Source organism: Dama dama, chromosome 10 (genome assembly GCF_033118175.1).
Source record: "Dama dama isolate Ldn47 chromosome 10, ASM3311817v1, whole genome shotgun sequence".
Classification (NCBI taxonomy): Eukaryota; Metazoa; Chordata; class Mammalia; order Artiodactyla; family Cervidae; genus Dama; species Dama dama.
Genome location: NC_083690.1, coordinates 42,207,617 through 42,233,002, shown reverse-complemented (window position 1 = coordinate 42,233,002; position 25,386 = coordinate 42,207,617). Strand labels below are relative to the sequence as shown.

Below are 25,386 nucleotides of genomic sequence, written 5' to 3'. Positions count from 1 at the left end.
CGTGAGCCATTCTGTTACAGATATACTTCCCACTGTCAGTCTTGGTTCCATATTTAGTTACACCTGCTCGTTGCCTGTAATCTCTTCCATGGCATTTTTACACCTAGAAAGTCCTTTTCCTTTTATGAAACAGACATCTAAATAGTCACTTGTTTCCTACTGGTTACTTCTTTATTGTGGTAAAATACACAGAACGTAAACTTAGCACCTTAACCGTCTGTGAGTGTGCAGCTCAGGGGCATCAGGCACACTCACCCTGTGGGAAGCCGTCGCCTCCGGCATGTCCAGAGCTCCCTCGTCTCACACGGAGACTGCACAGACACTGACTCCCGTCCCTCAGCCCCTGGCGCCCACCGTTCTCTTTCTGGCAGTGAGTCTGCCACACTCTGCTGGCCTGCTCTCCTTTCCCGCGCGCACCAGGTGCCCTGGGTTCCACTTTGGAGTGTGGAGGGCAACAGTGGGCCATGTGGCTGTCGAGTGTGGTCTGCTGCCTGGTTAGCGTGCCCGCTCCCAGCCTCAGTTTTCCTGATCTGTATAATGGGAAAATAATGCCTGCTTCACAGGCTTTGTGGTCTGTGAGAAGCCCTTAACAAAATGCCCAGCGCACAGCAAGCCTTCCTGGGCACTTCTCCCTGCTTTAATGGAAACGTAATCCCCCCCCACCCCACCCCACCCCACTACCTCATTGTCTTCTCCCTTTATTTAGTAACTAGATGGTTCTGTTTCAGGGGTTAGAAAACGAGTATCAGGAAGAAGGGCAGCTCCTGGGACGGTTCACCTACGATCAGGAAGGGGAATCACTCCAGATGTTCGTGGCCCCGGTAAGGACCTCGCACTTCCTGCGCATTCAGGGTCCCTTGCCACAGTCCCGGCCTCAGGACCCACAGATACTTGACAGAACGGTCCACGGGGCGTGAGGGCCAGCCTCTGACCAAGTGGACGCGAGCTTCCTAGCTTCTCTGTTCTAGAATGAGCCTTTTTAGTATGTAACTTGTTCTGCACAAATGTGTCATACGTAATGACCTGAACTTTGTGTCCTATGATGATATATTTCATGTTAAAAGCTTAATCTCCAACTTGGCTCCTTAATCTCAAGTCTCATAGCTGGGCAAGTGGTGGGGCTTGGGCATATTAATATGAAATGTGTGATTTTTCTCTTTTCCCCTCAATTGCAGAAAAAACCGGAAAGAGCTTTCCAAATTGTGGAACTGCGGATTTTTTCTAACTGGGGCCATCCTGAATACACATGTCTTTACCGGTTCAGAGTTCATGGAGAGCCTATCAAGTAAAGAGATGACTCACTATCCTTGTACATTTTGTATATACTGGACAGCCTGGAACACTGGAATCCTTCATGGACTCAGGCATAGAGAGTGCAGCATTAATTCACCCCTGAAATAAACATACCGACTGCCAGCAGGACACAGGGTAGAAGTGATGAATGCTGACCAGCTTCATATACCCAGCTTGCTATTCTGTCCCCAGGAAACACTGCATGTTGACTGCTTGGGATCAGAGACCTGACAGCTGCTGGTGGTCTCTGGAAATTCATTTGAATGTATGGTTCACACAGACACTTATTTTTTGGGGGTGGGGGGGATTTGATTTTGAACATAAAACTATTTGCTTGACATCTGGAACAAAGCAAAGAAAGTTGGAAAGTTTGGAGTGTTCTTGGAGCCTTGACAGCAGCCTTCACTGGCCCCTTTGAAAGGGCCTTTGGGAGCAGATATGTGTTCAACCCAACACATGTCTTTCAGGGAAGTCACCAAAGCTGAGAGCTGAACTCCCTTCCTTTAGGGTGAGATACTCCTCTTTTGGCAAAAGTGGTTCTTTAGTATCACCAGGTGTGGAAGTAATGGAAATGGGATTTCCTGCTTCGTGTGTTCCACCACTGAGAAGGATTTTCCATCATCCATTCAGGAACCGTGGAGAGTTTCCCTGTGTTGCACCTTTGAAGTGTGTCTGATTCGAGAGGGGATGGTCTGGATCTACACAAACATGTAAATAGAGTTCTCAGGTCTCCACTGGGCTCATCCCATCGGATTCTCCCTGCAGTTTCACTTCACACTATGAATAGGAACCAAGAAATCCAATCTTTTAGATATTTTCAGGTTTTGTTTTGAATTTTGCTGAAAAGCGAACGAACACTAACATGCTCTGTCTTTCAGAGGCTTATGTTTTTATTCCACTTACGGTTATTAAAGAAGATTGTCCCATGTGGCAAATTCATGAAACCAGGACATTTGGTGATGTTTTTCTTACAGCAGCACTTTGTACTGGCTCTGGTTGGATTTGCCTTTTATTACAACTTGGCCATTCTGTTTTGGTTATAATTAATATTTAATATTTAGACTATTTTACTGAGCAGACTTTATAAATGAGGTATCTGCAAGGCACTTAAAGTTACAGATGTTTTACCTTAAAAATTATTTAAGTTTTTTTGGGTTAAGACAGTTTTTTGGTGTACCATAAATGTTGTATTTTCAGAAAAAGACAAAATGATGGTGCTGACTGGTTTTCTGAAGAGTTTTATGTATATTGCACAACAGTCCTCAAATATACAAAAACTACATAAACTAGCATTTTTTTTCACTCTTGTCAGAATTGAAACTAATGCCTATGCAGTTAAGTTGGATAAAATATATACATATGTTTCATATATTACAGGATAAATATATAAATCAAAATTTCCTATAAAGCTAAATTTGGGAGATGGGGTGGAAATATTTTGAATATTTATTTTTAAAGATGCGAGACAGGACTTTGTGCAATGTATTTTTGTAAATGCTTTTCAACATACTTGTCTTTGGTAGAGCTTCTTTGCTGCCACCAAATTGGTAAGACGCTACCGAAATGTTTAAATAAAGAGTTTTAATTTTTAAAAGTGCATGTGACATTTCAAAGTAATAATAAACAGTATGTTTCTTTTCTCTACCTGCTTCGTCTCTGCCCCGGGCGATGAGGGAGACACATCGCGTCGAGCGACCCCTCCCCCGACCCTTTCGGGCCAGGGTCGTCGGGCAGCGAGCCTCGCGGCACGCGCGCCTCCGCCGTGCGCGTCCCCCCGGCGGCGCGCGCCCCAGGCGCAGACGTGTCTCCGCGTTTCCCACAGTTTCCCACGGACCACCCGCGAGCAGACAGCGGTGGGATCGGGTGTCGGGCGCCGGGGCCGAGCACTGTCCCCGTACCGCGAGCCGCCGGCACCCCGGTGAAGGGCTGGGAGCACGCTCTTCCCCGGAAAGCCTCGGTGTCTCAGCGGCCGCAGTCACGGCGGGGCGCGCCCTCCCGGCGCAACCGGGGACAGACGGCGCATGCGGCGCCTCAGCCGCCGCCATTGTGGCGCCGCCCCGCCCCGCGGCGTCGTCCGTGGACCCCCGCCATCCCCGCGCCCCGCCCCGCGGTCACGTGCCCGCGCGCGCCCCGCCTCCCCGGCAGCGCGCGGCTCCTCGCGGGCCACCGTAGAGGGCATCCGGAGGCCGCCGGGACGGAAGCCGAGAGGCGCTGCCGACCGCGCCTACGACAGCGTCAGCCCTGCGCGGAGCGCCGGCCCGATGGCGGCGGCGGCGGCGATGGCCGAGCAGGAGAGCGCCCGGAACGGCGCCCGCAACCGCGGCGGCGTCCAGCGCGTGGAGGGCAAGCTGCGGGCCAGCGTCGAGAAGGGCGACTACTACGAGGCGCACCAGATGTACCGGACCCTCTTCTTCAGGTAGTCGCTGCGTCGCGGCCGCCGCCTTCCAGGGCTTTCCGCCCGGCCGCGGAGGCCGGCGCCCCGCCCCCGGCCGCCCCCCATTGGCCGCGCCGCGCCGCCCCGCGCCGCCATTGGCCCGCGCCACTGCCCGTCGCCTGGGCGGTGGGAGCGGGCGGCGGTGAGGCGCCCGGGGGCGGGCTGCAGGCTGGGGAGCGACACCGCGGCCCCTCACCCACCCCCGGGGCCCCGAACCGGGCCCGCGGATTCCAGAGCCCGACACAGAGCCCCGGCCGAGGCTGGATCCCCGACCCGTGCTCCCACCCAAACCCCCGGCCGAGACCCCAGACCCAACCCGAAACCCTGACCGAGAATGCAGACGGCCCGGCTTCCGGACCCTGGCCCGGCCGCCCTCCCCTCCCCCGCCCTGAGCGCCGTTGAGTTTGAAACCCTCGCTCGGAGTCCCACGATTCTTCTCCCTCCCGGTCCGGCCGCGAGGCTGTAAACATATTGCTCCTCTTTCTGTGTCGCCCTTGCTCACCTTGTTTTGTTACTAAATCGGCTGTTTCCATAAAGCCAGTATTTTTGTTGTACCTGTGCGGCTCGCTGGCCACGTGCGGCAGTTGAGCTTCTGGAATGTGAGTCCCTCACAGGATGGGCTGTGAGTGTAAAAACTCGGCCTTCAAAGACTCAGCGCAGAGAAAATGTCAGGTAACTTCAGGAAGTACTGATGGCACGGTGAAGCGCCGCGTGGATATATTGGATTAAATAAGATGTCATCTTAGTGTGGCCTTCGGAGCTGTCAGGGCACTGCCTAGCTCAGTTTTGTTCTGGACTGCAGTGTGTCACACCGTTTCTGCTGTCACTACAAGCTAATGTTGTAGTTTCTTAGTTGTGCCTACGTGCGTCAGGCGTCCCTGTATATTACACAAATGCAATCAGTCTTCAGGTTTCTTGCCAGAAAACATTTGGGCCATTTGTTAGCATTTAAAGATAATTTTGGAGGATTTAATCTGATCTGCGTAGTTTTTTTTTTCCTAAACTGTCGCAGGACGGCAGATATTTTGCTGTGATGTTTATGGGCAGTCAGGTCTGCCTTACACCATTTAGGCCTAGATATAAATGTTTTCTTTTAACAGCAAGTTGAATCAGGGTCTTGGGAACTCTGGTAGTACTTTCTGCTTTGGTTGTAGGTTGGTTGGGACGTAGTGCGTCTGCCTCAGATCGTGTTTCGGCTCGGTGGCCCAGAGGACCAGGTAGGAGGGAGTTAATTGTCCTTCAGGGGATGAACCAAAGGTGTAAGCAGGTTTAAAGTCTCTAACGCGGAGCCTTCTGCTCAGCCAATCAGATCTGTAGGATGGGAGCTTTGTAGCACTTGAGATTTGTCCGGTGCTTGCTGTTCTCAGGGAATTGTATATAAATATTTGCCCCAGTGATTAATCAGCAAAACTGGATCGTCCCAAAAATAAACACAGCGTTCCTTGTTTTGAGCCAGTTTTGCAGTCGCTGCTGTACTAGGAACGTGATTGTTGATTAGCTTTGAAGAGGCCTCCCTGTGCCCGAAGTGTGCTTGTGGTGACCACCAGACCTGCCTTGACTCGGGTTCATATTTCCTCTCTGCTCAGTGACCTGTAACCCAGGACAACTTGCTGAACCTCTTCTCCAAGTCTTGGCTTCCTCTTTGGTCTTTGAGGGGCTCCTACAGGAGTTCAGGACTCCTGAGAAGTAAATGGTCAGCTGTGGACCCAAGCAAGGTGCACTAGCGGCTGTCCAGAGGGCCCAGTTCAGTCGGCCTGCAGGGTGCCGTAAGTGCTTTAAACATTTACATAAGTGTACAATTTGATGGGTTTTGACATACGTATTCACCCAAGAAATTTCACCAAAGTACTGAAAGTACCCCTCATGCCCCAAAGCTTTCTCTTCTGCCTTTATAATGAGTTTTTCACCCCTTGCCCCCAGGCATCCACTGATTTCTGTTAGAATACATGGGTTTGCATTTTCTGGAGTTTTATGTAAGTAGCATAATATAGTATGTCCTGTTTTTATTTGACTTTTCGAATTTCTTTAGCATGATCATTTGAAGATTCACCCTTACATGTGTCACTAGTTAATTATTGTTGAGTGGTATTCTGTTGTATGGGTGGACCACATCTTATCCATTCACCTGTTGGATAAGTTGACCAATCTGTGCTATTTTAATTCACTTACACTGTGTCCCCCAGCAGCCTGAGGAGGGGGAGAGGAATTGGGTAGCCCAGGAGGTTGGATATACTGGGGGTGTGCTGCACGAGGAGGGCAGGAGCTGCTGGTTCCAAGGAAGGCTGAGCTCTGTCTCAGGTGCCACGGGCACCCCCTTGTCTCTGTGGCCTCCTCTCTGCCGGGACAGGCGGGGTCAGACATGTCCCTCTGCGGCGTCCAGAAAGCGTGTCGGGCTTTGGGGCACCTGTCACTGCTGTGGGGTTTCCAGCAGCAGGCAGCTCCAGACCCAAGGTGATGGCGGTTCTCCCACGGGCAGGGCTGCCCAGGACTGTGTGGCTGTGGTCACTGGGAACCGGAGCTGCTGCCCCAGGAATGCGGCCTGTCTGCCTCTCGGGCCTCCCGTCCCTCCCTGGCTTTTTAGGAGCTTATCTCTAGCTGTGCTTCAGGGGGAGGATCCGGAGCCTGTCGTGTCCCTGGAGCAGAGCCCGCTGTGTGAGCGTCTCTGCCAGTGGCCGCACACGGGCTTGCTTTTCCAGAAGCCCTGCGTCGTGTCCATGCCCGGCCCATGCCCGCAGGTGCCCTGGGTGCTTCTCAGGCTGTGGGTTTCTCCTCCTGGTCCCACCCTGCGCGCTGAGGCTGAGGCCGCTGCTCCCGAGCTGGGTGCAGAAAAGCCCTTTTCTGTGGTTGGCCCTGGCCTGAGCCGGAGGGCAGCAGGGCTCCCGTGTCTCCTCTCCTGCGCGCCTGCTGGCCGCACACTTCTCACATCTCTGACTCGGCTTGTCTGGGCCAGGACGCAGGTCTGACCGGCTGGACAGGTTTCCTGCCTGTTTGTCCCTGAGAGGACATGTGGCCAGTGGACTTGGTGTCCTGCGCTCAGCTCAGTCCCGGTCCCGCCCCCGGATCTCTGTCTCACTTGTTGTGGAGGAAGCATCCTTTCTATTCTGTGTGCACCTCGTTGCCCATCAGGTTCCTGTCCGTCTGCAGTTGGGAAGCCAGCTTTTTCCAACTCCTGTCCCCAGTGAGACGTGCTCCCGGTGGAAAGCACTCAGGGCGGAGGGGACGGCCTAGCAGCCCATCGGCCCCGACGCGTGGCCCTGGCCAGGTTCTCCCTGCCTTTTGCACGGTCAGACCTGTGCTTGCAGCTGGAAGTGGCCCCCAGCCCCTCTCTGGTCCCGCTGCTGAGACCCCTGCCCTGCCCCAGGGAGGTACTGCTTTGTCGGAGAGGGTGCCTGCACCCTGTCACCTGTCACTGTCACCAGACGGGGGTGGGTGGCCGAGCTCAGCAGGCCTGTGCGGCGGGACCTGACGGCCCGCCCTGTCTCCCGCAGGTACATGGCCCAGAGCAAGCACTCGGAGGCCCGCGAACTCATGTGCTCCGGAGCCCTGCTGTTCTTCAGCCACGGCCAGGTGAGCTGTCAGCACGACCGGGAGCGGCCGGGGAGAGGTCTGGAGGGCGGCTCTGGCGCGCCCATGTCCCGCCTCGGTGCTCGGAGCTGTTTCTTAGGTGCGGTCGGTCGCTGGTTTTTAACTGGCAGCCAGAGCCACCGGCCAGCTTCCCCGCCTTTTGAAAACTGGCAGGAGCCTCTCTTCCCACTGACCAATCTCTCTAACACTTTACAGCAAAACAGCGCCGCTGACCTGTCCATGCTCGTCCTGGAGTCGCTGGAGAAGGCGGAGGTCGAGGTGGCCGACGAACTGCTGGGTGAGGCGGCGCAAGCCCCACCGTGCGTGCGCAGACGCACGCGCTTATGCACGCACGCCTGCATGCATGCGTTCATGTACTCACACATGCACTCTCGCACGCATTCACGTGCTCACGTACTCACGCCTGCACGGACACCGTGGGGGGGCGCCGGGTATCCGCAGCCCATTTCCCGCCCGCCTGCGCCCCTCGCGGGCCCTGCTGGGGAGGTGCCTGGTGAGGGCAGGCAGTCTGGTGGCCCCAGGGCCCCACCACCGTTCCAGCGCTGCTTCGCTTTTGCACCCTGAAGCGGCGGGTTTTCACTTGTTTGAGATGCCGGTACAAAGCCGAAGCGGCGCGCGTGCCTCTGGGTCAGGCCTGTGTGCTATCGTTTGCAGAAAGTTTGGCCAAGCTGTTCAGCCTGATGGACCCCAACTCCCCGGAGCGAGTGGCGTTCGTGTCTCGAGCCCTCAAGTGGTCCAGCGGCGGGTCAGGGAAGCTGGGCCACCCCCGGCTCCACCAGCTGCTGGCCCTCACCCTGTGGAAAGGTAGGCGGGCCCGGTGGGCGGCCCCGAGGAGGCCGCAGGCGCTGGGCCCTGCATCCGCCACCGCCACCCACCCGTCCGCACTCACCAATCTCTTCTAGACGGGCGATCGCGGCCGGGGCGGGCATCTCCAAGGGCCGGTGTGGCCTGAGCGTCGCCGCCCCATCAGCGCGGCGGCAGTCCTCGGGGCCGGGTGGATGCATGGCGGCCACGGGCAGGTGCTGTCAGACCGCACCAACCGGCGGCCTCGTTTGCCCCAGCCTGTGGCGGTTCAGAAGGCCTCGGCCAGAGGCCACTTTGCTGTGGACACGCTGGCCGGGCTGGCAGGCCCCCCTGTGCTGCCTCGTCCGCCTGCGTGCCCGGCCTACCCGTGTCTGCGGAGCCCGGGTTGTGTGGCCAGCGCCTGCGCGGAGGCCTTGTTGCAGTTGGGAGCTGTGCAGCTCTGGTACGCGTATATTAAGGATTTGAAGATCGGGGCAGGCGTTTTAAGGGTCTCAGGCACAGACAATGGGTGAGGTCGGCGGAAGGCTGCGCACACGAGAAGCTGCGCTGAGGGGTGCTTGCAGGCCCCCTCTGCGATGGGCGGCCTCCCGGGGGGTGTGCGGCAGGGTCCGACGTCCTGTGCAAGGGCCTGCCAGGAGCTGGAGGGTGCTGGAGACTTGCCAGGTTTCTTCTCTCACCTGGAGGCTGTGAAACCGCTTGGGGTTGGAGGGAGAGGAGACTGAGGAGACCCCAGAACTAGCTCTGTGTTGGAGGCAGCCAGGAGCTGGCCGTGACCTGGGTTTGGGGGTTGGGGAAGGCTTAACCCGGAGCCATGGAGTCTCCCCTGGAGGAGAGGGGCCTAGTGTGGTGGGTGAGCGGGACCTAGGGTCCCTGCCCTGTAGCTGGACTTCGGCCTCTGCGCCACTGACCCTGGGCGTCCCGCCTGCTCTGTAGCTCCTGGGTGGTCTAGGGTTGGGGTTGGGTGCCATCAGCTCCCCCAGCTGTGATGGCCAACAGTAGCTCCAGACATCCCAGTGTCTGGGGTAGGAGCTGAGTGGCTCTGGGTGGGAGCCACTGGCTGGAAGGTGGGATGGGGGGACGGGGGGCCTACGTATGTGAGGAGGGACCCTTCACGGCTCCAGTCCTCTACTGAAACTGGGCAGGTGGGGGCTGGGGTCACCCACCCAGAGGATAGTAGCCAATGTAGTCAGAGGCTCAGAAGAGCCGAGCAGCAGAGGACGGCTGGTCCCCAAAGAGCCCGCGTCCAATCCTGGCTCCTCGTCAGGGTGGCAGACGTGGACAGAGGGCCCCTGGGCTCCACCCCGTGTGCCCCGCTCCTGGGCGCCTCGGGTTCTGCCTTCCTGACTCACCCCCAGCTGTCCCCGCGGGCCTACACCCAGGTGGCGTCTGTGCTCGCAGCACTCACGGCCCCCCCGCCCTCTGTCCGCAGAACAGAACTACTGCGAGTCGCGATACCACTTCCTGCACTCGAGCGACGGCGAGGGCTGCGCCAACATGCTGGTGGAGTACTCCACGGCCCGCGGCTTCCGCAGCGAGGTGGACATGTTTGTGGCTCAGGCCGTCCTCCAGTAGGTACCCGCTTGCTGTCCTGCCCTCATGTGTGTGGTCTCCCGGGGTCTGAGGGCGGCCTCTGGCCGAACCTCACGCAAGGACAGGTCTGAAGTCACTTGGCATCCCACACACAGCTCACGTCCGCAAGCATGACTTTGCTGCTGTCCTCTGGGGACTCCAGACCTGCCCTCTCTTCGATCAACTTGTGATGTTTCTGTTGACAGTGGAAGTACTTTTTATGCTTTATTTTTTTGTTGCCATCAATTTTGTTTTCCCGTTTATCCATCACGTCTAGTTGGGAGGGAATTACTTTTTCGGTGGGACACACACATTTACTGGCTTTTCAGCACCACCCTGGGATGTGACGTGTCCGTATGACACGGGTTTTGCTCAAAGGCGGCTTGTCTTCCCAGACGTTTGATGTTTCCAGACACAGTGATGGGTGTCACCTATCAGCTTCCCACCTAGCTCTGTGTCTTTGCTCTTTTGTCCCAGTTGAGTCTTGATCTTTTGTGTTCTTTGGACAATTTGTTTTAAGAACAGTGCGGTACAGCAGAGTCGTTGGAGGCGTGAGCACCATGTCAGGCCCACGTGGTGGGGAGCTCACGTGAGGTGACTGGGGCCCAGCCTCTCTCCCCAGCAGACACACCGCTGTTGTGAATGAGATTAGCCTTCCCAGAGAGGACTTAGATCTGGTGGCCAGGCCTCGGGCCGGGCTGTGTCTCGTGTGAGTTGGACAGGGAGCTTCAGAGCCCCACCAGCACCACTTGCTGCTGAATCTGCGACTCCGAGACACCGTCCAGAGCGCCCTGACCCCAGCTTTGCACGTGGTGCCAACATCTCCTCCAGCCTCTGCCCTTCCCTGTCCATCTGGCTGTGTCGTGGGCCCCCACCGCACTGAAGTCTGGCCGCAGACACGTCCTCCATAGGAAGGAGAGCGGTGCTGGGCGGCATCCAGCACGTCTGCTCGCTGGGGGTGCAGGCAGGCGCCGGGCTCAGGAGCCGCTGCGCGCGGCGGCTCTGCTGCCCTTGCCCATGCGCCCCCTGGAGTCAGTCCCCACACTGTCAGCCCTGACTCCCTGCGCTTGCTGCGAAGGGCCTGGCAGGCACCTTTGGTGGGCGGGGCGGGGTCGGGGGCCCCCCGGCTCCTCCTCCTGTGGTTGGGTGCACCTGCTCACTGGGAAGTTTCTTATTTCCAGGTTTCTCTGTTTGAAAAACAAAAGCAGCGCATCGGTGGTGTTCACGACGTACACACAGAAACACCCGTCCATCGAGAGCGGGCCTCCTTTCGTGCAGCCCCTGCTCAACTTCATCTGGTTTCTGCTGCTGGCCGTGGAGGGGTGAGTGCGTGCGTGGAGGCGTGTGGCTGTGTGTGAAGTCACTGGAGGTGTGCAGAGGCGTGTGTGTGGAGGCATGTGGCTTCTCTCCGTGCCTGTGGCCCCGCGTGGCTGCAGTGTGTTGCCGCTCCTGTTCCAGGGGGAAGCTCACGGTGTTCACGGTGCTGTGTGAGCAGTACCAGCCGGCCCTGCGTCGGGACCCCATGTACAACGAGGTGAGGGGCGGGGGATGGGGGGAGGGGGAGGGGCTGGGGGAGGGGGAGAAGGGGGAGGGGAGGAGCTGGGGGAGGGGTGGGGAGAAGCTGGGGGAGGGGGAGAAGAAGGAGGAGGGGAGGGGGAGGAGTGGGGAGAAGCTGGGGGAGGGGGGTGGGGAGAAGCTGCTGGCGTGGCCCTGGCTCAGTGTCTGCCTCCCCCAGTACCTCGACAGGATAGGACAGCTCTTCTTCGGTGTTCCACCCAAGCAGACGTCATCCTACGGAGGCTTGCTAGGTGAGGGGGCTCCCGGGTGGGGGCCTGTGGGTGCATCTCAGAGCACAGGGCGTGTCCGGGCTGGAGCATGCCCGATGCTGGCAGGAGGGTTGCTGGCTCATCGCCCCGCGGCCCCACCCTGGTGGAGCTGAGGGCCTGTTGCCCCCAGTGAGTACTCTCCCCTGGGCTCCTGTCTGTTGGCCACAGAGTCAAAGCCAGGCGTGTGTTGTGGTGACGCACACATCACGTGCCGCATGCCGTGTGGCTGCCCTTCCGTGGACGGCTGTCTTGGGCGGCGTCCCACGCCGACACTGTCCCCCGCCCGAGCCCCAGCCCCCCGCCGGTCCTTGTGACCCTGCCTCCTCCAGGCAGCTCGTGTGATCGAGCCAGTGTCCGTGCTGTGCTGGCTGCGGCCGCTGCCGTGATCTTCCTTTTTGAGGTGATATGTGTCCCATCATGCGATGGATCACGTCTTGTTTATCTGTTCAGTCACCAGTAGGTGTGTGGGTTCTTCCCCTTTGCCCGCTGTGAACGTGGGTGTGCAAGTAATCTCTGTGAGGTCTTGCTGTCCGTCCTTCTGGGACACCCAGAAGCAGAGTTGCTGGATCTGTGTCATTTCTGAGCACACACCCTCCTCCCACAGCAGCCGTTGTGTTCTGCACAGCCGCCGGTGGGGCTGCGGGTCCGGGACCTCCGCGTCCCGGCAGCACTTGCTGTTCGTTTGTTGACGGCAGCTGACCGAGTGTGTGGGTGCTGGGCCTGCTGTGACGGTGCTGGTTTGTGTTTTCTTAGTGCCTGAGCACCTTGTGTTTCTTCCGTGTGCTTGTCGGCCGTTTGTGAAGGTCTGTTCATGTCATTTCCCTGGTTTTGAATCAGGTTGGTTGGTGTACAAGTTCTTTATACTGGGTACTTTATATACCTATAGAGTAGTACATATACTCTATACTGGGTATTTTCCTTAGCAGATACATGATTTGCAAGTGTCTTTTCCCATTCTGTGGATTGGCTTCTTTTTTTTAAAGCATTTAAGCAGTTTTACGTCCAAGCAAGACTAAGAGGAAGGTACAAAGGTTTCCTCCCCACCCAGGCACAGCCTCCCCCCCCACCAGCGGGTATACCTGTCATGATGCGCCTGCTCTGATAGGACCTCATGACCCAGAGCTGAGTACATCAGGGTCTCATCATCTGAGTACATCTGAGTACATCAGAGCCTCATCACCTAGAGCCGAATACATCAGGGTCACTCTGGCGTCTGTGTTCTGAGTCTGGACACATACACACCATTACTCTCCTGCTGCCCTGAAAACCCACTGTCCCACCTGTTCTTGCCTCCTCTCCCTCATCACCGTGTTATTCCCTGGAGTGTTTTTTTTTTAGTTCTTAATTGGAGGATAACGGCATTACAATACTGTATTGGTGTCTGGCACACGTCAGCATGAAACCCTGGCACGTCTTCCGATGCACAGATGTTAAAACTTTCATTCTGTTTGTCCACTTATTTTTCTCGCTTGTGCCTTTGGTGTCATTTCCAAGTTCAGTGTCACAAAGCTTTTGCCCTGTGGTTTCTTTTAAGAGTTGTGTTAGTTTAGGCCTTCATGTGGGTCCTGGATCCCTTTGAGGTGGTCTTTTCTCTGGTGGTTTACTTACATAAGTGTCCGGCTGTGTTGTCTGGCATGTGGATTTCCAGTTTTCCCAACAGCACGTGTTGGAAGGACTACCCTTTCCCCATCAAGTGGGCATACACCGCTTGTCAAAAATCTTTTACCACATATCCAAGGGTTCTTTTCTGGGTTCTCTTTTCCACTGGTTGAGGTATGCCTTTATGCTCGGACCACACTGTTTTGACAACTGTGTTGTTTAGTTACTAAATCGTGTCTGTCTCTTTGCACCCCAATAGACTGTTTATTGCCTGCCAGGCTCCTCTGTCAGTGGGATTCTGCAGGCAAGAACACTGGAGTGGGTTTCCATTTCCTTCTCCAGGGATCTTCCTGACCCAGGGATCGAACCTGCGTCTCCTACATTGGCAGGCAGGTTCTTTACCACTAGCGCCACCTGGGAAGCCCAACCTTGATGACTATAGCTTTGTAGTAAGTTTTTAAATGAAAAAGTGTGATACTTCAGTTTTGTTCAAGATTGTTTTGGCTCTTTCAGTCAAAGAGCCTTGAGAGTAGATTGTTTTGGCTATTTGAGTCCCTTGTGAGTACATATGAAATTTAGGATGGGTTTTTCTATTTCTGCAAAAAATGTTTTGGGGATTTGAGATTTCATTCAGTCTGTTGATGGCTTTAGGTAGTATTGACATTTTAACAATATTAAGTCTTTTTGTCTAGGAATATGGAATGTGTCTTCACTTAACGTGTCTTTCAGAAATGTTTTATACTTTTCATTGTGAAATCTTTCACCTTCTTGGTTCAGCTAGTTACTGTTTTATTCTTTTTGACGCGATTGTAAATAGAATTGTTTCTGTTTATTTTGTACTCTTTGGAAATTTTTACATGTAAAATCATACCACTTGCAGACATAATTTTACTTCTTTTCAATTTGTAATCCTTTTATTTTCTTGCCTAATTGCTCTGTCCAGAACTTCAAGTTCAGTTGACCCTTGAACAATGTGGAGAGGTTGGGGTGCTGACCCCCTGAGCGGTCGAAAGCTGGTGCATAACTCAGAGCTGGCCCACTGTCCGTGGGCTCAGCCAGCTGGAGAGGTTGGGGTGCTGACCCCCTGAGCGGTCGAAAGCTGGTGCATAACTCAGAGCTGGCCCACTGTCCGTGGGCTCAGCCAGCTGGAGAGGTTGGGGTGCTGACCCCCTGAGCGGTCGAAAGCTGGTGCGTAACTCAGAGCTGGCCCACTGTCCGTGGGCTCAGCGGCTGCAGACCCGGTAGTGCTTGAGTGTGAGGGTGGAGAACAAATGTGCATGTGAGGGGCCGGGCAGTGCACCCGGTGCTGTTCAGGGTCGCCTGTAGCACGTTGACCCGAAGTCGTGGGAGCCATCCTTGCTCTGTTCCTGGTCTCAGGGCAAGAGCTTTGAGTCTGTCCCTGCTGTGATGTTTGCTGTGGGCTCATATATGGCTTTTATCACATCGTGGTGAGAGATGGTTTCCTTTCTCAGTGTTTTCATGGAAGTGTTGACTTTGTCAAGTGTTTTATGTGTATCACTTGATGATCATTGGTGTTTTCCTTCATCTGTTGTGGTGTATCATGTTGACTGATTTTCACATGTTGAGCCATCCTTCCATTCCAGGAGCAGATCCCACTTGGTCGTGGTGTCTGAGTCTTTCACCATGCTGCTGAATTTGGTTTGGTAGTGTTTTGTTGAGGATTTTGCATCAGTGTTCATAAAGAATATTGGTTTGTAGTTTTCTTTCATTGTAGTGTCTTTTGGCTCTGGCATTTGAAGGACGAGTGGTCCTAGTTCAGCAGTTTCACCAGTGAAGCCGTGAGGTTCTGGGATTTTCTTTGCTGGAGCCTGATTCCAGAGTCAGTCTCCTGACCCTGGAGCCTGTCAGGAGTGTGTGTCTTCGGCGTTGGCTGGTGCAGGCCCTGACACTGCCTCTCGGGGCCGGGCCTCTCCCCATCCTGCCCTGCTGTCTGTGCTGCCTCTGTCTCGACTCCCAACTCTCAGTTGAGCTGCCAACCAGCAGAGTCCTGCACTCAGACGTGGGTTTTGACATCTTTAATGCTTTAGGTTTACTTTTGAGTAGATAAAACGTGTCTCGCAGAGTCCAGATGTGCCAGGCCCCACCACTGTCCCCGGGGGAAGTGCAGGCCAGGCAGCCTGTCATCTTAGCTTCCTTGGGGGGAACTTCACAGACATGCAGACAGCCCCTTCTCCACGAACCCACAGCCCCTGTCCTTCGCTCTGGAGCTGCCGTGGGCCTCAGGGCCGCAGGCCTGGGAGAGCGAATCCCTCGGAGCGTCCCCTGCCCGATAGGCCATCGCTGGCGAGCCTGCCCCATGGGGCTCTGCGGGGAGGCTGGGGTGAGCGTCGTCAAACGGTGCTGCTGCAGGGGAAGCTCTTCCTGTCTCCTGGATCATTTGAGAAGCTGTTTCCCCTTAGATACAAGTTGGACTTGACCTGTAGGCGGAGTCTGTGGCGAGGTGGGGGCTGCTCCCCTTTCCTAGGCTCTCACCGTGGCCACTCAGCTCGGGGGCCCCGTCCAGCACCCCCACGCCTAGGGCCTCAGCAGCAGCCCTGCTTTCCCCGCAGAGCTTGTCCTGGGTCCCAGAGTGCCGCAGCAGGCTGGGCGCGGCCGGGGGCACCACACGCCCTTGCCTCCTTGTTCCCGTGTGGGTTGGTTTCAGGCACTTTATAAACTCGACTCTGGTATTGATAGAGAAGTGGTTCTTTGGATAAAAATTAGGTAAAAAGAACTATCTGGCCCAACAAGGCCCACAGGTGACAGCAGTTAGTGTCGTTACCTGTGGCTTTAGAACCGTCACTGCAGAGATAACCTGTGACCCCAGTCACCTGTGACCCCAGGCCTGTGCTGGTGGCCACGTGGGTCCCCTTGATGGGCACTGCTGCCACCCCCCGCCCCGCAACCCCAGCAGGACACCTGGGTGTGAGGAGGGCGCCTCTGGGGCAGGGGCTGCCACGGGGTCCGGCCCTGGGCTGACGATGCCGTGCGCCTCCTTCCAGGGAACCTTCTGAGCAGCCTCATGGGCTCCTCGGAGCAGGAGGGTGAGGACAGTCAGGACGACAGCAGCCCCATTGAGCTCGACTGACGCCCGCAGACCTGCAGACTCGGCCGGGACCGTGGCGGGGTGGCTCCCAGCGCGAGTCCAGACCGCGGCCCCGGGCTTTGGCCAGGGCCCCGTGGCCGTGTGTTGGGTGTCCCGGGCCCGGGCCGTGGCCGTGTACCTTGATGACCCCAATAAAGCACAGGCCCTGCGGCGCCTCCTCCCGGCCCTTGTGTCTGGTTTGCTTGGGGAGGGCTCGGCGGGGCGGGGGGCCTGGCCACCGTGTCCTGGCAACAGCTGGGCGGCTGAGTGCCCAGCCACCAGAGCGGGTCTCGTCAGGAGGCTGCGGGACCCCCAGCTTCGTGGGGCAGTGTTACCGTCACTGGGTGATTGAGGCCTTGACCTGACGGTTCAGGTTTACCCAGGTGAGCAGCCTGGGACGAGCAGGCCTGTCCGTCACTGACGCTGCACCAGATGCCCGGGACGGTTACAAAAGGGGAAACACTTTATTTTTTCACAATTATAATAATAAGAGTTGTAGATTAATACCCAGTGATCATGCATGGGAAGGAACGCAGTACACAATTTTATTTACTGTAAAAATGGAATTTAAAGGAAGGTTTGTGTTCATTGTTGAGTTTAAATAAATCCTTTATACTGGGCTCAGCAGCAGTGGTCCTTTCTGAGGGAGCTCCTGGGGCCGGGTGTGGGCGGGGAGCAGCGGCCGGACGCCCCGGGAGGCCCGCGGGCGCCGGGGCCAGTGTTTCTCCAGCTGTCTGGACTGCATCCTTGGTGGGTGGCACCAGGTGGCCCGTGTTGGGAGAGTGTCAGGGGTTTAGGTATTAACAGTATCGTATCCAAATCTGCGGACAGGTGAGGCCCCCGGCCCCGCGAGCGGCCGGTGGGGCTGGGTGCCCTGAGCCCTGGTCTCATCGAGCAGGACGTGCTGTGATGTCTGCACGCAGGCTCTGCGCCTCTGACTCCCGCCCCCCCGTGTGGGTTCTGTTTTTTTCTGAGAAATCCTCTCTGCTGGGCCGTCATGCAGCCTTCTGGCAGAGCACGTGGGTGTGCGCACACAGACACGAGTGTGCAGAGCCCACGCTGACACAGAGCGGGCCGCCGCGACCCAGGGCCCGAGGCTGAGTCCACTAGGCTGCGTGGTCGGGAAGGTCTGGGGACCCTGGGCGAGCCCTCCTGCCTGCTCTGGAAGTCGAGGACCTGGGCTCCCTGGGACCTGGGCTGGAGGAGGCGCCAGGGGCAGGGTGTCTGGGGCTCTGGCCCTGGGTGACCTCACAGTGGTCCTCACCTAGCGCAGCCATCTTGGTGACCCCTGACCTGGCAAGCCCTGGCGGTGGCCCCAGTGGGGGGCGCGGGGGGCTTGTGGTCCCCGCTGGAGCCTGCAGCCCCCGCCCAGGGTGCGGGTTTGTGACGGGTCTGCACTGTAGGTGCTCGCGCAGGTGCGAGGGGAGACGGGCTCACAGGAGGGCGCCTGGCCCCATCTCTGGCTGTGGGCCCACCGGCCAGGCCAGGCCCGGCGCCCACCCTCTCGGTCCCAGCAGCTGGTCCAGGTCCCCTGGGAGCGTGTCGTGGCCACACAGGACAGCACCCGGATGACCTAGCGGGTGACCCCCACACACGTCCCACTCCACCACGCCCTGTCCCCCTGCCCGGGCACATGGGGAGGCTTGGGGGCGGTTACCACTGGCCAGCAGCTTGCTGGGCTGCAGACATGAGCTGGGCCCAGGCTCCATCCTCCGAGGGGTCAGAGACAGTGAGGGCGGGCAGAGACGGGGGGTCACGGTCAGCGCAGAGTCCCAAGCTGACATGGTAGGCACCCAGGGGCAGCCAGGCCTGAGGCTCGAGGCCCTGGGGCTCCCACCGTGGGGGCCCGACTCCCCAGACCCACACGTCGGTGCGGGTCAGTTCACTGAGGCTGGGGTCCACGTCTGCCACTCCGGCCCCCAGGACCCCACAACAGACACAGCGGGTTTCAATAAATACGTGTTGGGAGGGGGGCATGCAGGCCGGCCCTCTGTCCCCAGCTTCAAGGGTGGGGGGTTCCCGCTCAGGTGGGCAGTGGCAGCTGGGGGGTGGTCCTCAGAGGAACGGGGCTCCAGCGGGCAGAGGTTGGTGGGGGGGGGTGGTCTGTGGGCGTCCCATGGGGGGTGGGCAGCAGCATGGCGGGGTCAGGCTGGGCCAGCCCACATTGAGGTTCCAGAGACACGGGTGCTCGTGGCTGAAGCTCAGGCCCCGCTGGCCGCGACGGCCACGTCCAGGCAGTCCAGAGCCCTCGGGCCTCCGGGACCTTCTCGTACTAGGGCTTGTGCTTGAAGTGGGCTTCCACTGCGAAAGGACAGGGCCCTGCCGGGTCACGGCCACATGGGGCCGCAGGGCTCCCCCTCCGCCAGCCCGCCCGCCTCACCTGCGTACTCCTGGGGCAGCATGGGCCTGTCCACCACCTTCCGGAGCGCCTCCATCCACGCCCGCTGCTCCGACTCCGTCTCGCAGGCCAGCAGAAACCGGCGCTCTGGCGTGACGATGGTGATCCCGTGAGGCCAGTGGTGGCCCTGGGTGGATGGTGGGAGTCCGTCCAGCACCGTGTAGCCGCTCTCTCTGCTGCCGATGAAGACTTCCCCGCGGGCGAAAGCATCCTGGGGGAGAACCGGGTGGGCTGCACAGGGCGGCTGTGCCCGCCTGAGTCACTCAGCTGCATGCGGCGCCCGGCCTGGCCCGGCCCTTCACCCAGCAGACCACCCGGGCCCGCCTGCCTTGCAGTGACGGAAGGGCACAGCCACGCCTCAGGGGCCGCGTCTGGCCTTACCAGCGGGTCCTTGAAGTACATGAGCCTGCGGTCGTCCATGGTGAACCAGCGCTTGCGGAAGCCTTCTGTCTGCTGGGGGGTGAGGGCACAGGTCGGCCGGAGGCGCTGCCTCCCCAGGGGCCCCGTGCCTGCCCTCCGCACCCCCGCGGCGGAGACCCCGGGTGCACAGGGGCAGGAGGCAGGGCTCGGAGCTGACCAGGCCGGACCCAAAGCCCCAGGAGCGCGGGTCAGTGGAGCCCACGCTCACAAAACACACGGGGCGGGGCGGGGGGGGTGGTTGCTGGCACTGTTTATCCCCTACCCTGTCCCGCCCAGCCCCGGGTGATGGGGATGGGACCTCGTTGTGAGGCCCAGGTGTCCAGGTCGCTGGGTCAGACCCACCTTGGGCCCCGTCTTCTCCATGTAGCCCTCCTGAAGGTAGTTCCTGGACAGCTTTGGCACCAGCTGGGGCGGAACCAGGCGGCGTGGGCCTAGGGGCCTCCCCACCCTGCCCCAGCCGCAGCCGCCCCGCGCTGCCCCCTCCCTGCCGGCCACCACCCCCTCCCGTCCCTCCCCTTCCCCCTCCCCACAGTGATGCTGAGCCCCCTGGAACAAACCCCTGTGGTCTCCAGGGACTTCAGGCCACTTGGTGGCCGGGGTCTCTGGGGGCCACGTGACCCTCAATCGGCTCCCAGCTGCCCATCCCAGACGAGGGCACACATCCCCCCCTCGGAGTCACAGGGGCAGCTCCCACTCACGTCTGCGTCGCTGGCCCCCGGGAAGGCCACCTGCAGGTAGTGGAAGCGGGCGGCGCGGAGCGCGTTGAACCAGTCCACCATCTCCTGGGGTCAGAGGCTGGGTGAGGGCCACGCTGCGGGGCCCCGCCACGTCCCCCCCAGCCCCACCCGCCTGCGGCCCTCAGAGCAGCTCCCCTGTGCGCTGGCCTTTCCTCAGATGGGGCTGTTTTTATGACTGGACGTTGGCCTGGAAGGAGGCGTGTCTATTTATAGACCTACCCAGAGCCTGCTCTCACCAACTGCACCAGTGTTCTTAGGTCAGTCTCCCAAGGCACTTGAAATAAAAGAAATAAACAGTGGGACCTAATCAAAGTCGAAAGGAAAGGAAACTGAACAAAATGAAGAGGCAGCCTGCAGACTGGGAGGAAATACCTGCAAACGGTGCCGCCCATGAGGGTTTAATTCCCACAAACTCATTCAACTCAGCGACAGAAAAACAGCTCAATCCAAAAACGGGCAGGAGACCTAAACAGACATTTCTCTAAAGAAAACATGCAGGTGGCCAACAGGCACAGGGAAAGATGTTCAACATCACTCATGGTCAGAGAACCGCAGGTCAAAACGAGTGGGGCACCGTCAGACACCAGAATGGCCATCGTTAGTTACCAATAACACATGCTGGAGCGGCTGTGGGGAAAAGGGAACCACCTTCATTGGTGTGAGTGTAAATTGGTGCAGCCACGTGGAGAACAGTGTGGAAGTTCCTCAAAAAACAAGAGAACTACCATGTGATCCTGCGATCCCACTCCTGGGAGCAGGAGTAGAGAAAACTGACTCAAACAGATTTGTTTGAAGACGTACAGGCAGCCTGCGTGTCCATGGACAGATGAATGGGTGAAGATTTGTGTGCACACACAAATATTAGCCATTTTAGAATGAAATGGATGCCATCTGCAGCAATGTGGATGCACCCAGAAAGTCACTAAGTCAGGAAAAGACAAATACCATTTGAGGTCACTTACACGTGGAATCTAAAATACGACAGAAACGAGCTTTCATGAAACAGAAATAGCCTCACAGAGCGCAGACTTGGGGTTGCTGAGGGGGAGGCTGGGCCGCGCAGCCGCAGACGAGCTTGCAGGAGGGTAAGGGCCGGTCTGCTGGGCTCAGGGGGCTCTATTCCGCACCCTGTGGCAGACCACAGCGGACGGGAACGTGAGAAAGTTAAGGCGACTAGAGTTCAGTGAAATTAAACAACAAAAACACGAAACCCAGGACGGGCCAGAACAAACAACCGGTGCTGGGAAAACTGAATGTCCACACGCCAGAGAATGAGACTGCACCCTAACTCACACCACAGATGAATCAAAGGCTGAAATGTGAGCCTCAAAGCAGCAAAGTTTACAAGAACACGGGGCCACGACACTGGACTTGGCAGTGACTTCTTGACTATGAGCCCAAAGGCACATGCGGCCAAAGGAACACATTTTAAAACATTTTGAAATACTGTGCATCAGAAGACTGCAGTGCGCACAGCCCACAGAGCGGCCAGGCACACGGAGACCTCGCCGGAGTGACCCCCTGAGGCCAGACCTGGGGCTCTGCCCGGAGGCCCACCCTCGCCGGGCCCTGGGGCGGGGCTCCCAGGTCCCCTCCCCCGCAGGGCCCAGCCGACTCCCACTGCAGCCACAGCCGGTGGTCCGGGGCCAGGCAGGCTCTCCTTGGACAGTGGTGGTCCGGCCCCACCGCTCAGCCGTGCGCCCACCTTCCCGTCCTCATGGTAGACGAAGATGTTGCGGGTGCTGTTGTCCTTCAGGTAGGTGACCTGCAGGCCGTGCGGGTGGCCGATCTTGGCTGGCTGGAAAGTGGCGTTCAGATGCTCGATCTTCATGACGGCCTTGGGCTCCTTGGCCTGGGGAGCAGGGCCGGGCCTCAGCACTAGGCAGGCGGGGCGGATGCTGGCCCCACACTTGGGTGCTGTGTGGCTCTGAGCAAGTTACTTACTTACCCTTTCTGGGTCTGCGCTTCCTCGTCTAAGGGAACCACGCCTTGCCAGGAGGTGTGAGGGCGGGCCATCTGGTCCACCCCACCCTAGGCCGGGTGCCCCCTTCCTGCTCCCCACCCTGCCAGCCTGACCTCTCCCCTCTCCTTGCCCTGGGGCTGCAGATGCCCCAGTGCCCTCGGGCAGGGCCAGCCAGCCCCTCCACACGCTGCCCAGGGTCCCCCTGACCTGCCTGCAGGGTGCCAGTCCCGTCCCTCGAGGGCCTAGGAGTGCCCCCAGCGCCACCCACACCAGAGGGAATGGCTGTGACCAGCAGCGGGCAGAGGGTCCCCACACCGGGGGGGGGGGGGCAGTGTGTCTCCCGGGAGAGCGCGGGGCAGCTGGGGGTGTGGCACCAGCCCCCGAACCCCACTCACGTCACTCCTGTTGAAGTACTTCAGGGCCCCCTCGCGCTCCGTCAGCACGAATTTCCGGCTTAAGAACTGCCCGTTGTCCCGGCCGCGCTTCCAGAGGAAGCCTTCTCGGTACCCTGGGGGGAGGGCATGGTTGGACGGCCGCCCTAACGGGCTACTGGTGGTCGTGCTCCTGTCCAGGGGCCCGCCCCCCGGGGGTGGGGGGCTCCCGAGCGTCTCCGGACCGTGGGTCGCCCTCTTCCTTTTCCTGGGTGGGCGGGGGGCACGTGGCGCCCACGGGCTCTGCAGGCCTGGGGCTGGTGGCAGCCAAACACCCAGACACAGAGCACCACGGGCCCAGAGAGACGGGGCCGGGTGAGAGGCGCCAGACGCAGCCTCGGCCGAGAACAGGGGAGCCCCCGGGGAGCCGGCCCTGACCTCCGGGCCTGGGGTCTGTCACGTCGCTTGAAGGCAGCCTGCGGTTGGGCCCGCAGCGGCGGGCGGGCGAGGCAGACCCTCAGGGGACGCATCCACCCGGACCCCTCTTGCCCTTTCTTTCCCCTTTGCCTGTTCTGGGCCCCGTGTGAGTGTCACGGGGGCGTCACGGGTCGGGGCCCCCAGCTGGCCCTCTGGGCCGGCCTTGCCCGGCGCTGCCCCCTGCTGGCAGGGCCCGCAGGCTGCAGCTGTCCCAGTCGGGATGCCACCACGAGGTGCTGACCCCCAGCCTCCGGCTCCCTGCCCGCCAGCCGCCGGACACCACGGCCACAGGGCATTCCTCTGCGCTCCAGATGGGCGGCTATAAAAGGGTGGCGGCCCGGCATCGGGGCCGCGGGCCCCTGTCTGCAGTGCGACAGGCCAGGTGGGGCCTCCGACCACCCCCACGACGCGGAGAGCCCCCCCGCCCCGTACCCCGCAGTGTGGCGCTGTGTCCACGCCCCCAGCTGAAGCCGGGCCCGCCCTGGCACGTGTGCTGACTGACCAAACGAGCGGAGGCTCCGCCCAGGGCAAGGCCAGAAGACCCTTTGCCGGCCTCCCCGACCCGGAGTCAGCTACAGAGCAGTGCCCGAGACGCAGCCCTTCTGCGAGGACGGTCCCCGCCGGCACCCTGCCCGCACGGGACACAGCCGGCCAAGCATGCGCTCCGCTGTCTCATGGGCCCCAGATGGGCCTCTGGACAGTCCTGTGGTCACCCCCCAGCCGAGGACGCGGCTGAGGCGGCCAGGGGTCCTGTCCAAGGCCGCCGGCCAGCAAGCGTGCAGTTGCAGGCTGGGGCCGCCAGGAGGCAGCAGCGCCCCGGGCCGGCCCGGGCTGGGGCGTCCCCGCTGTGGCCCAGATGGAGCTCCAGCCGGTCACCCTGACCCCGCTGACCCGCCGCGGCCAGTGCAACGGGGCAGGCTCTCAGGCCCGACGGCGAGCGGCCAGGAGGCTCGGTTTCGGGTGTGTGACGTGGCAGCGGTGTTTCCGGGTGGGCACCCGCCAGCCTCCGACGCCCCCCGGGGGATGGGCGGCTCTTCGGCCACAGCGTGAAGCCCGCGGCCGAGCCACCCTCTCTCCGCGGCCCTGCGCCGTGAGGAAGGACGCGGCAGCCCAGGCCCTGCCGCGGGCACCGCCACCCAGCACGGCCTGGGCCCCAAGCTGGGTCCCGGGCCAGCCGCCCGCCAGCAGGCCCAGCCCAGGGGCCCCGAGCAGCGCCCACCCCGGGGGCCCATCTGTGCAGCGTGGCCGTCTGCTCCCGAAGGGCTGGCCAGTGCTGGGTCAGAGGTCACAGGGTTCACTCAGCACTGCTGAGCGCCAGCTGCGTGCCCCACGCGGGGCCGCGGGAGGAGCCGGGCTGCCCCCGACTCAGAGCCACCTCTGCTCCGGAAGCCCTGCATGGAGCGGCCGGGACGCCGGCAAAGGCTCCAGGTTCCAGTGCTGCCCACCCTGAGGACGACACACGGGAGCCGGCTCCCCGGCTGACAGTCCCCGAGGGGGCAAGCAGTGGGCAGCTTCTCATCAAGCTCAACACGCACATCCCACGCGACCCCGAGAGACGTGAAAACACAACCGCGACGAAAACACGCTCACGTGTCTTCAGCAGCTTCACTCGTCCGCGTCTCACACGACATGACAGACGTCCCTCAGCTGGGGACCAGCTGGTCCCCCGACCCTGGGCGCTGCCCACCAGGGACGACTGCGGGTCGGACGCGGGGCGCCGGGAGCGGCCGTCTGTGAGCGGAGGGGCGCGCGGACGCAGGGCGCCGGGAGCAGCCGTCTGTGAGCGGAGGGGCGTGCGGGCGGAGACCGGGTGGGGTCGTGTTTCCCGCTGGCAGACCTCTCCCTCAGGGTGTAAATCACATGTTAACCTTTACAAACTGCAGCAGGGACCGCACGGCCTTTCTCCGAGGAGAGAGGCCTGCTGGGGCCTAGGCCAGGCTTCCGCTCACAGAGCCGCACTGGGGGGTAGATGGTCCCCACACGGTGACTTCTGTCTGGGGGGCCGAGGTGCAGGGGGGCCCCAGGCAGGAGGCACTCAGGACAGCCGCCTCACCACCTCCCGAGGAGGGCCAGGACCTGGCTTCTAGGTTCTGTGCCCCAAAGGTCAGCGTGGGAGCCCAGGCCTCTACCACCTGGGTTCCAGGCTGCTTCGGCCAGAACGGGCAAAGGGAAAGGTGGGAGGCGGCCCCCCTTCTGGGATATTCTGGGAACGTTCCAGGCTTTGGGAACCACATGTAGGGTGTCTGCTTCTGGGTGTGGACACACGTGTGAACCTGAGAACTGCATGCAACTGGGCCATCTGAGCCCAGACTGAGCACACACACATGAACGTGTGTGATCTGTGGCTACACGCACTGCGGGAACACGTGTGAACACATGGATGCACATGAATGTGCATGCAGCGGTGTATGGCCACGCGTGTGAGCCCTGTGAGAACAAACACGGGCTGTGTCAGGGTGCTACAGACTCACTAGCCTTGCATGTTTTCGCCCCACCCAGGGCTGCCTCAGCCCGTGTGCCCCCCACACCACATCACTGCATGCTGCCCCAGCGATGGTGCACCCCACATGCGGCCCCGGGCCCCTCTGCCTCTGAGGGGATAGACCCCACGCACGGCCATGGGCTCCATGGTCTCTGAGGGGATGGACCCCACACGTGGCCCCGGCCCCCCCGGTCTCTGAGGGATGGACCTGTGAGGCTGGGCCAGTCGGGCCATGGCATGAAGCGCTGGGTGTGGGTGACGGGCGGTCCTTGGGACAACAGGAGCCCTGTTGCCTGTGAAAGGCGGCCTTTGAGGCTCGGTACAGGCGGGGACGGTCTGGGGA

At 59.7% G+C, this 25,386-nt stretch overlaps 3 protein-coding genes across 16 annotated transcripts in view; 2 read left to right on the top strand and 1 right to left on the bottom strand.

The window, feature by feature from the left end:
* The window catches only part of SUN1 (Sad1 and UNC84 domain containing 1), a 43,095-nt gene extending 40,162 nt beyond the window's left edge, over nt 1–2,933 (top strand). For all 11 annotated transcript variants that reach the window (XM_061153853.1, XM_061153847.1, XM_061153855.1 and 8 more), the window contains 2 exons: nt 729–821; nt 1,176–2,933. In XM_061153853.1, the coding sequence (XP_061009836.1) occupies nt 729–821; nt 1,176–1,289 (207 nt within the window). In that variant the 3' untranslated portion in view covers nt 1,290–2,933. The remainder of the gene's footprint in view (nt 1–728; nt 822–1,175) is intronic.
* A 597-nt stretch (nt 2,934–3,530) lies between these two features.
* GET4 (guided entry of tail-anchored proteins factor 4) lies at nt 3,531–16,815 on the top strand. Of its 2 annotated transcripts, none has more exons than XM_061153843.1 (9): nt 3,531–3,709; nt 7,216–7,294; nt 7,508–7,589; nt 7,967–8,116; nt 9,546–9,684; nt 10,867–11,007; nt 11,144–11,219; nt 11,421–11,493; nt 16,113–16,815. In XM_061153843.1, exons 1-9 carry the CDS (start codon nt 3,555–3,557, stop codon nt 16,196–16,198), a joined length of 981 nt encoding a protein of 326 aa, XP_061009826.1. In that variant the 5' UTR covers nt 3,531–3,554; the 3' UTR covers nt 16,199–16,815. The 2 variants fall into 2 exon arrangements, with proteins under 2 accessions (XP_061009826.1, XP_061009827.1); XM_061153844.1 differs by lacking the exon at nt 3,531–3,709 and adding an exon at nt 4,046–4,399.
* The window catches only part of ADAP1 (ArfGAP with dual PH domains 1), a 35,960-nt gene continuing 27,276 nt past the window's right edge, over nt 16,703–25,386 (bottom strand). Inside the window, exons 5-11 of one of the 3 annotated variants that reach the window (XM_061153840.1) lie at nt 22,109–22,221; nt 21,456–21,602; nt 19,712–19,795; nt 19,356–19,418; nt 18,975–19,043; nt 18,576–18,804; nt 16,703–18,496 (exon numbers count right to left, since the gene is read on the bottom strand). In XM_061153840.1, the coding sequence (XP_061009823.1) occupies nt 18,468–18,496; nt 18,576–18,804; nt 18,975–19,043; nt 19,356–19,418; nt 19,712–19,795; nt 21,456–21,602; nt 22,109–22,221 (734 nt within the window). In that variant the 3' untranslated portion in view covers nt 16,703–18,467. Of the gene's footprint in view, nt 18,497–18,575; nt 18,805–18,974; nt 19,047–19,355; nt 19,419–19,711; nt 19,796–21,455; nt 21,603–22,108; nt 22,222–25,386 lie in introns of all 3 variants that reach the window. The other 2 variants (XM_061153841.1, XM_061153839.1) reach the window with 2 other exon arrangements.

Coding starts and splice junctions, on each gene's coding strand:
- GET4 (XM_061153843.1), top strand. CDS start 3,555: ATGGCGGCGGCGGCGGCGATGGCCGAGCAGGAGAGCGCCCGGAACGGC. Junction 7,295..7,507: donor TGTTCTTCAGCCACGGCCAG/GTGAGCTGTCAG, acceptor AACACTTTACAG/CAAAACAGCGCCGCTGACCT. Junction 9,685..10,866: donor GTGGCTCAGGCCGTCCTCCA/GTAGGTACCCGC, acceptor TCTTATTTCCAG/GTTTCTCTGTTTGAAAAACA.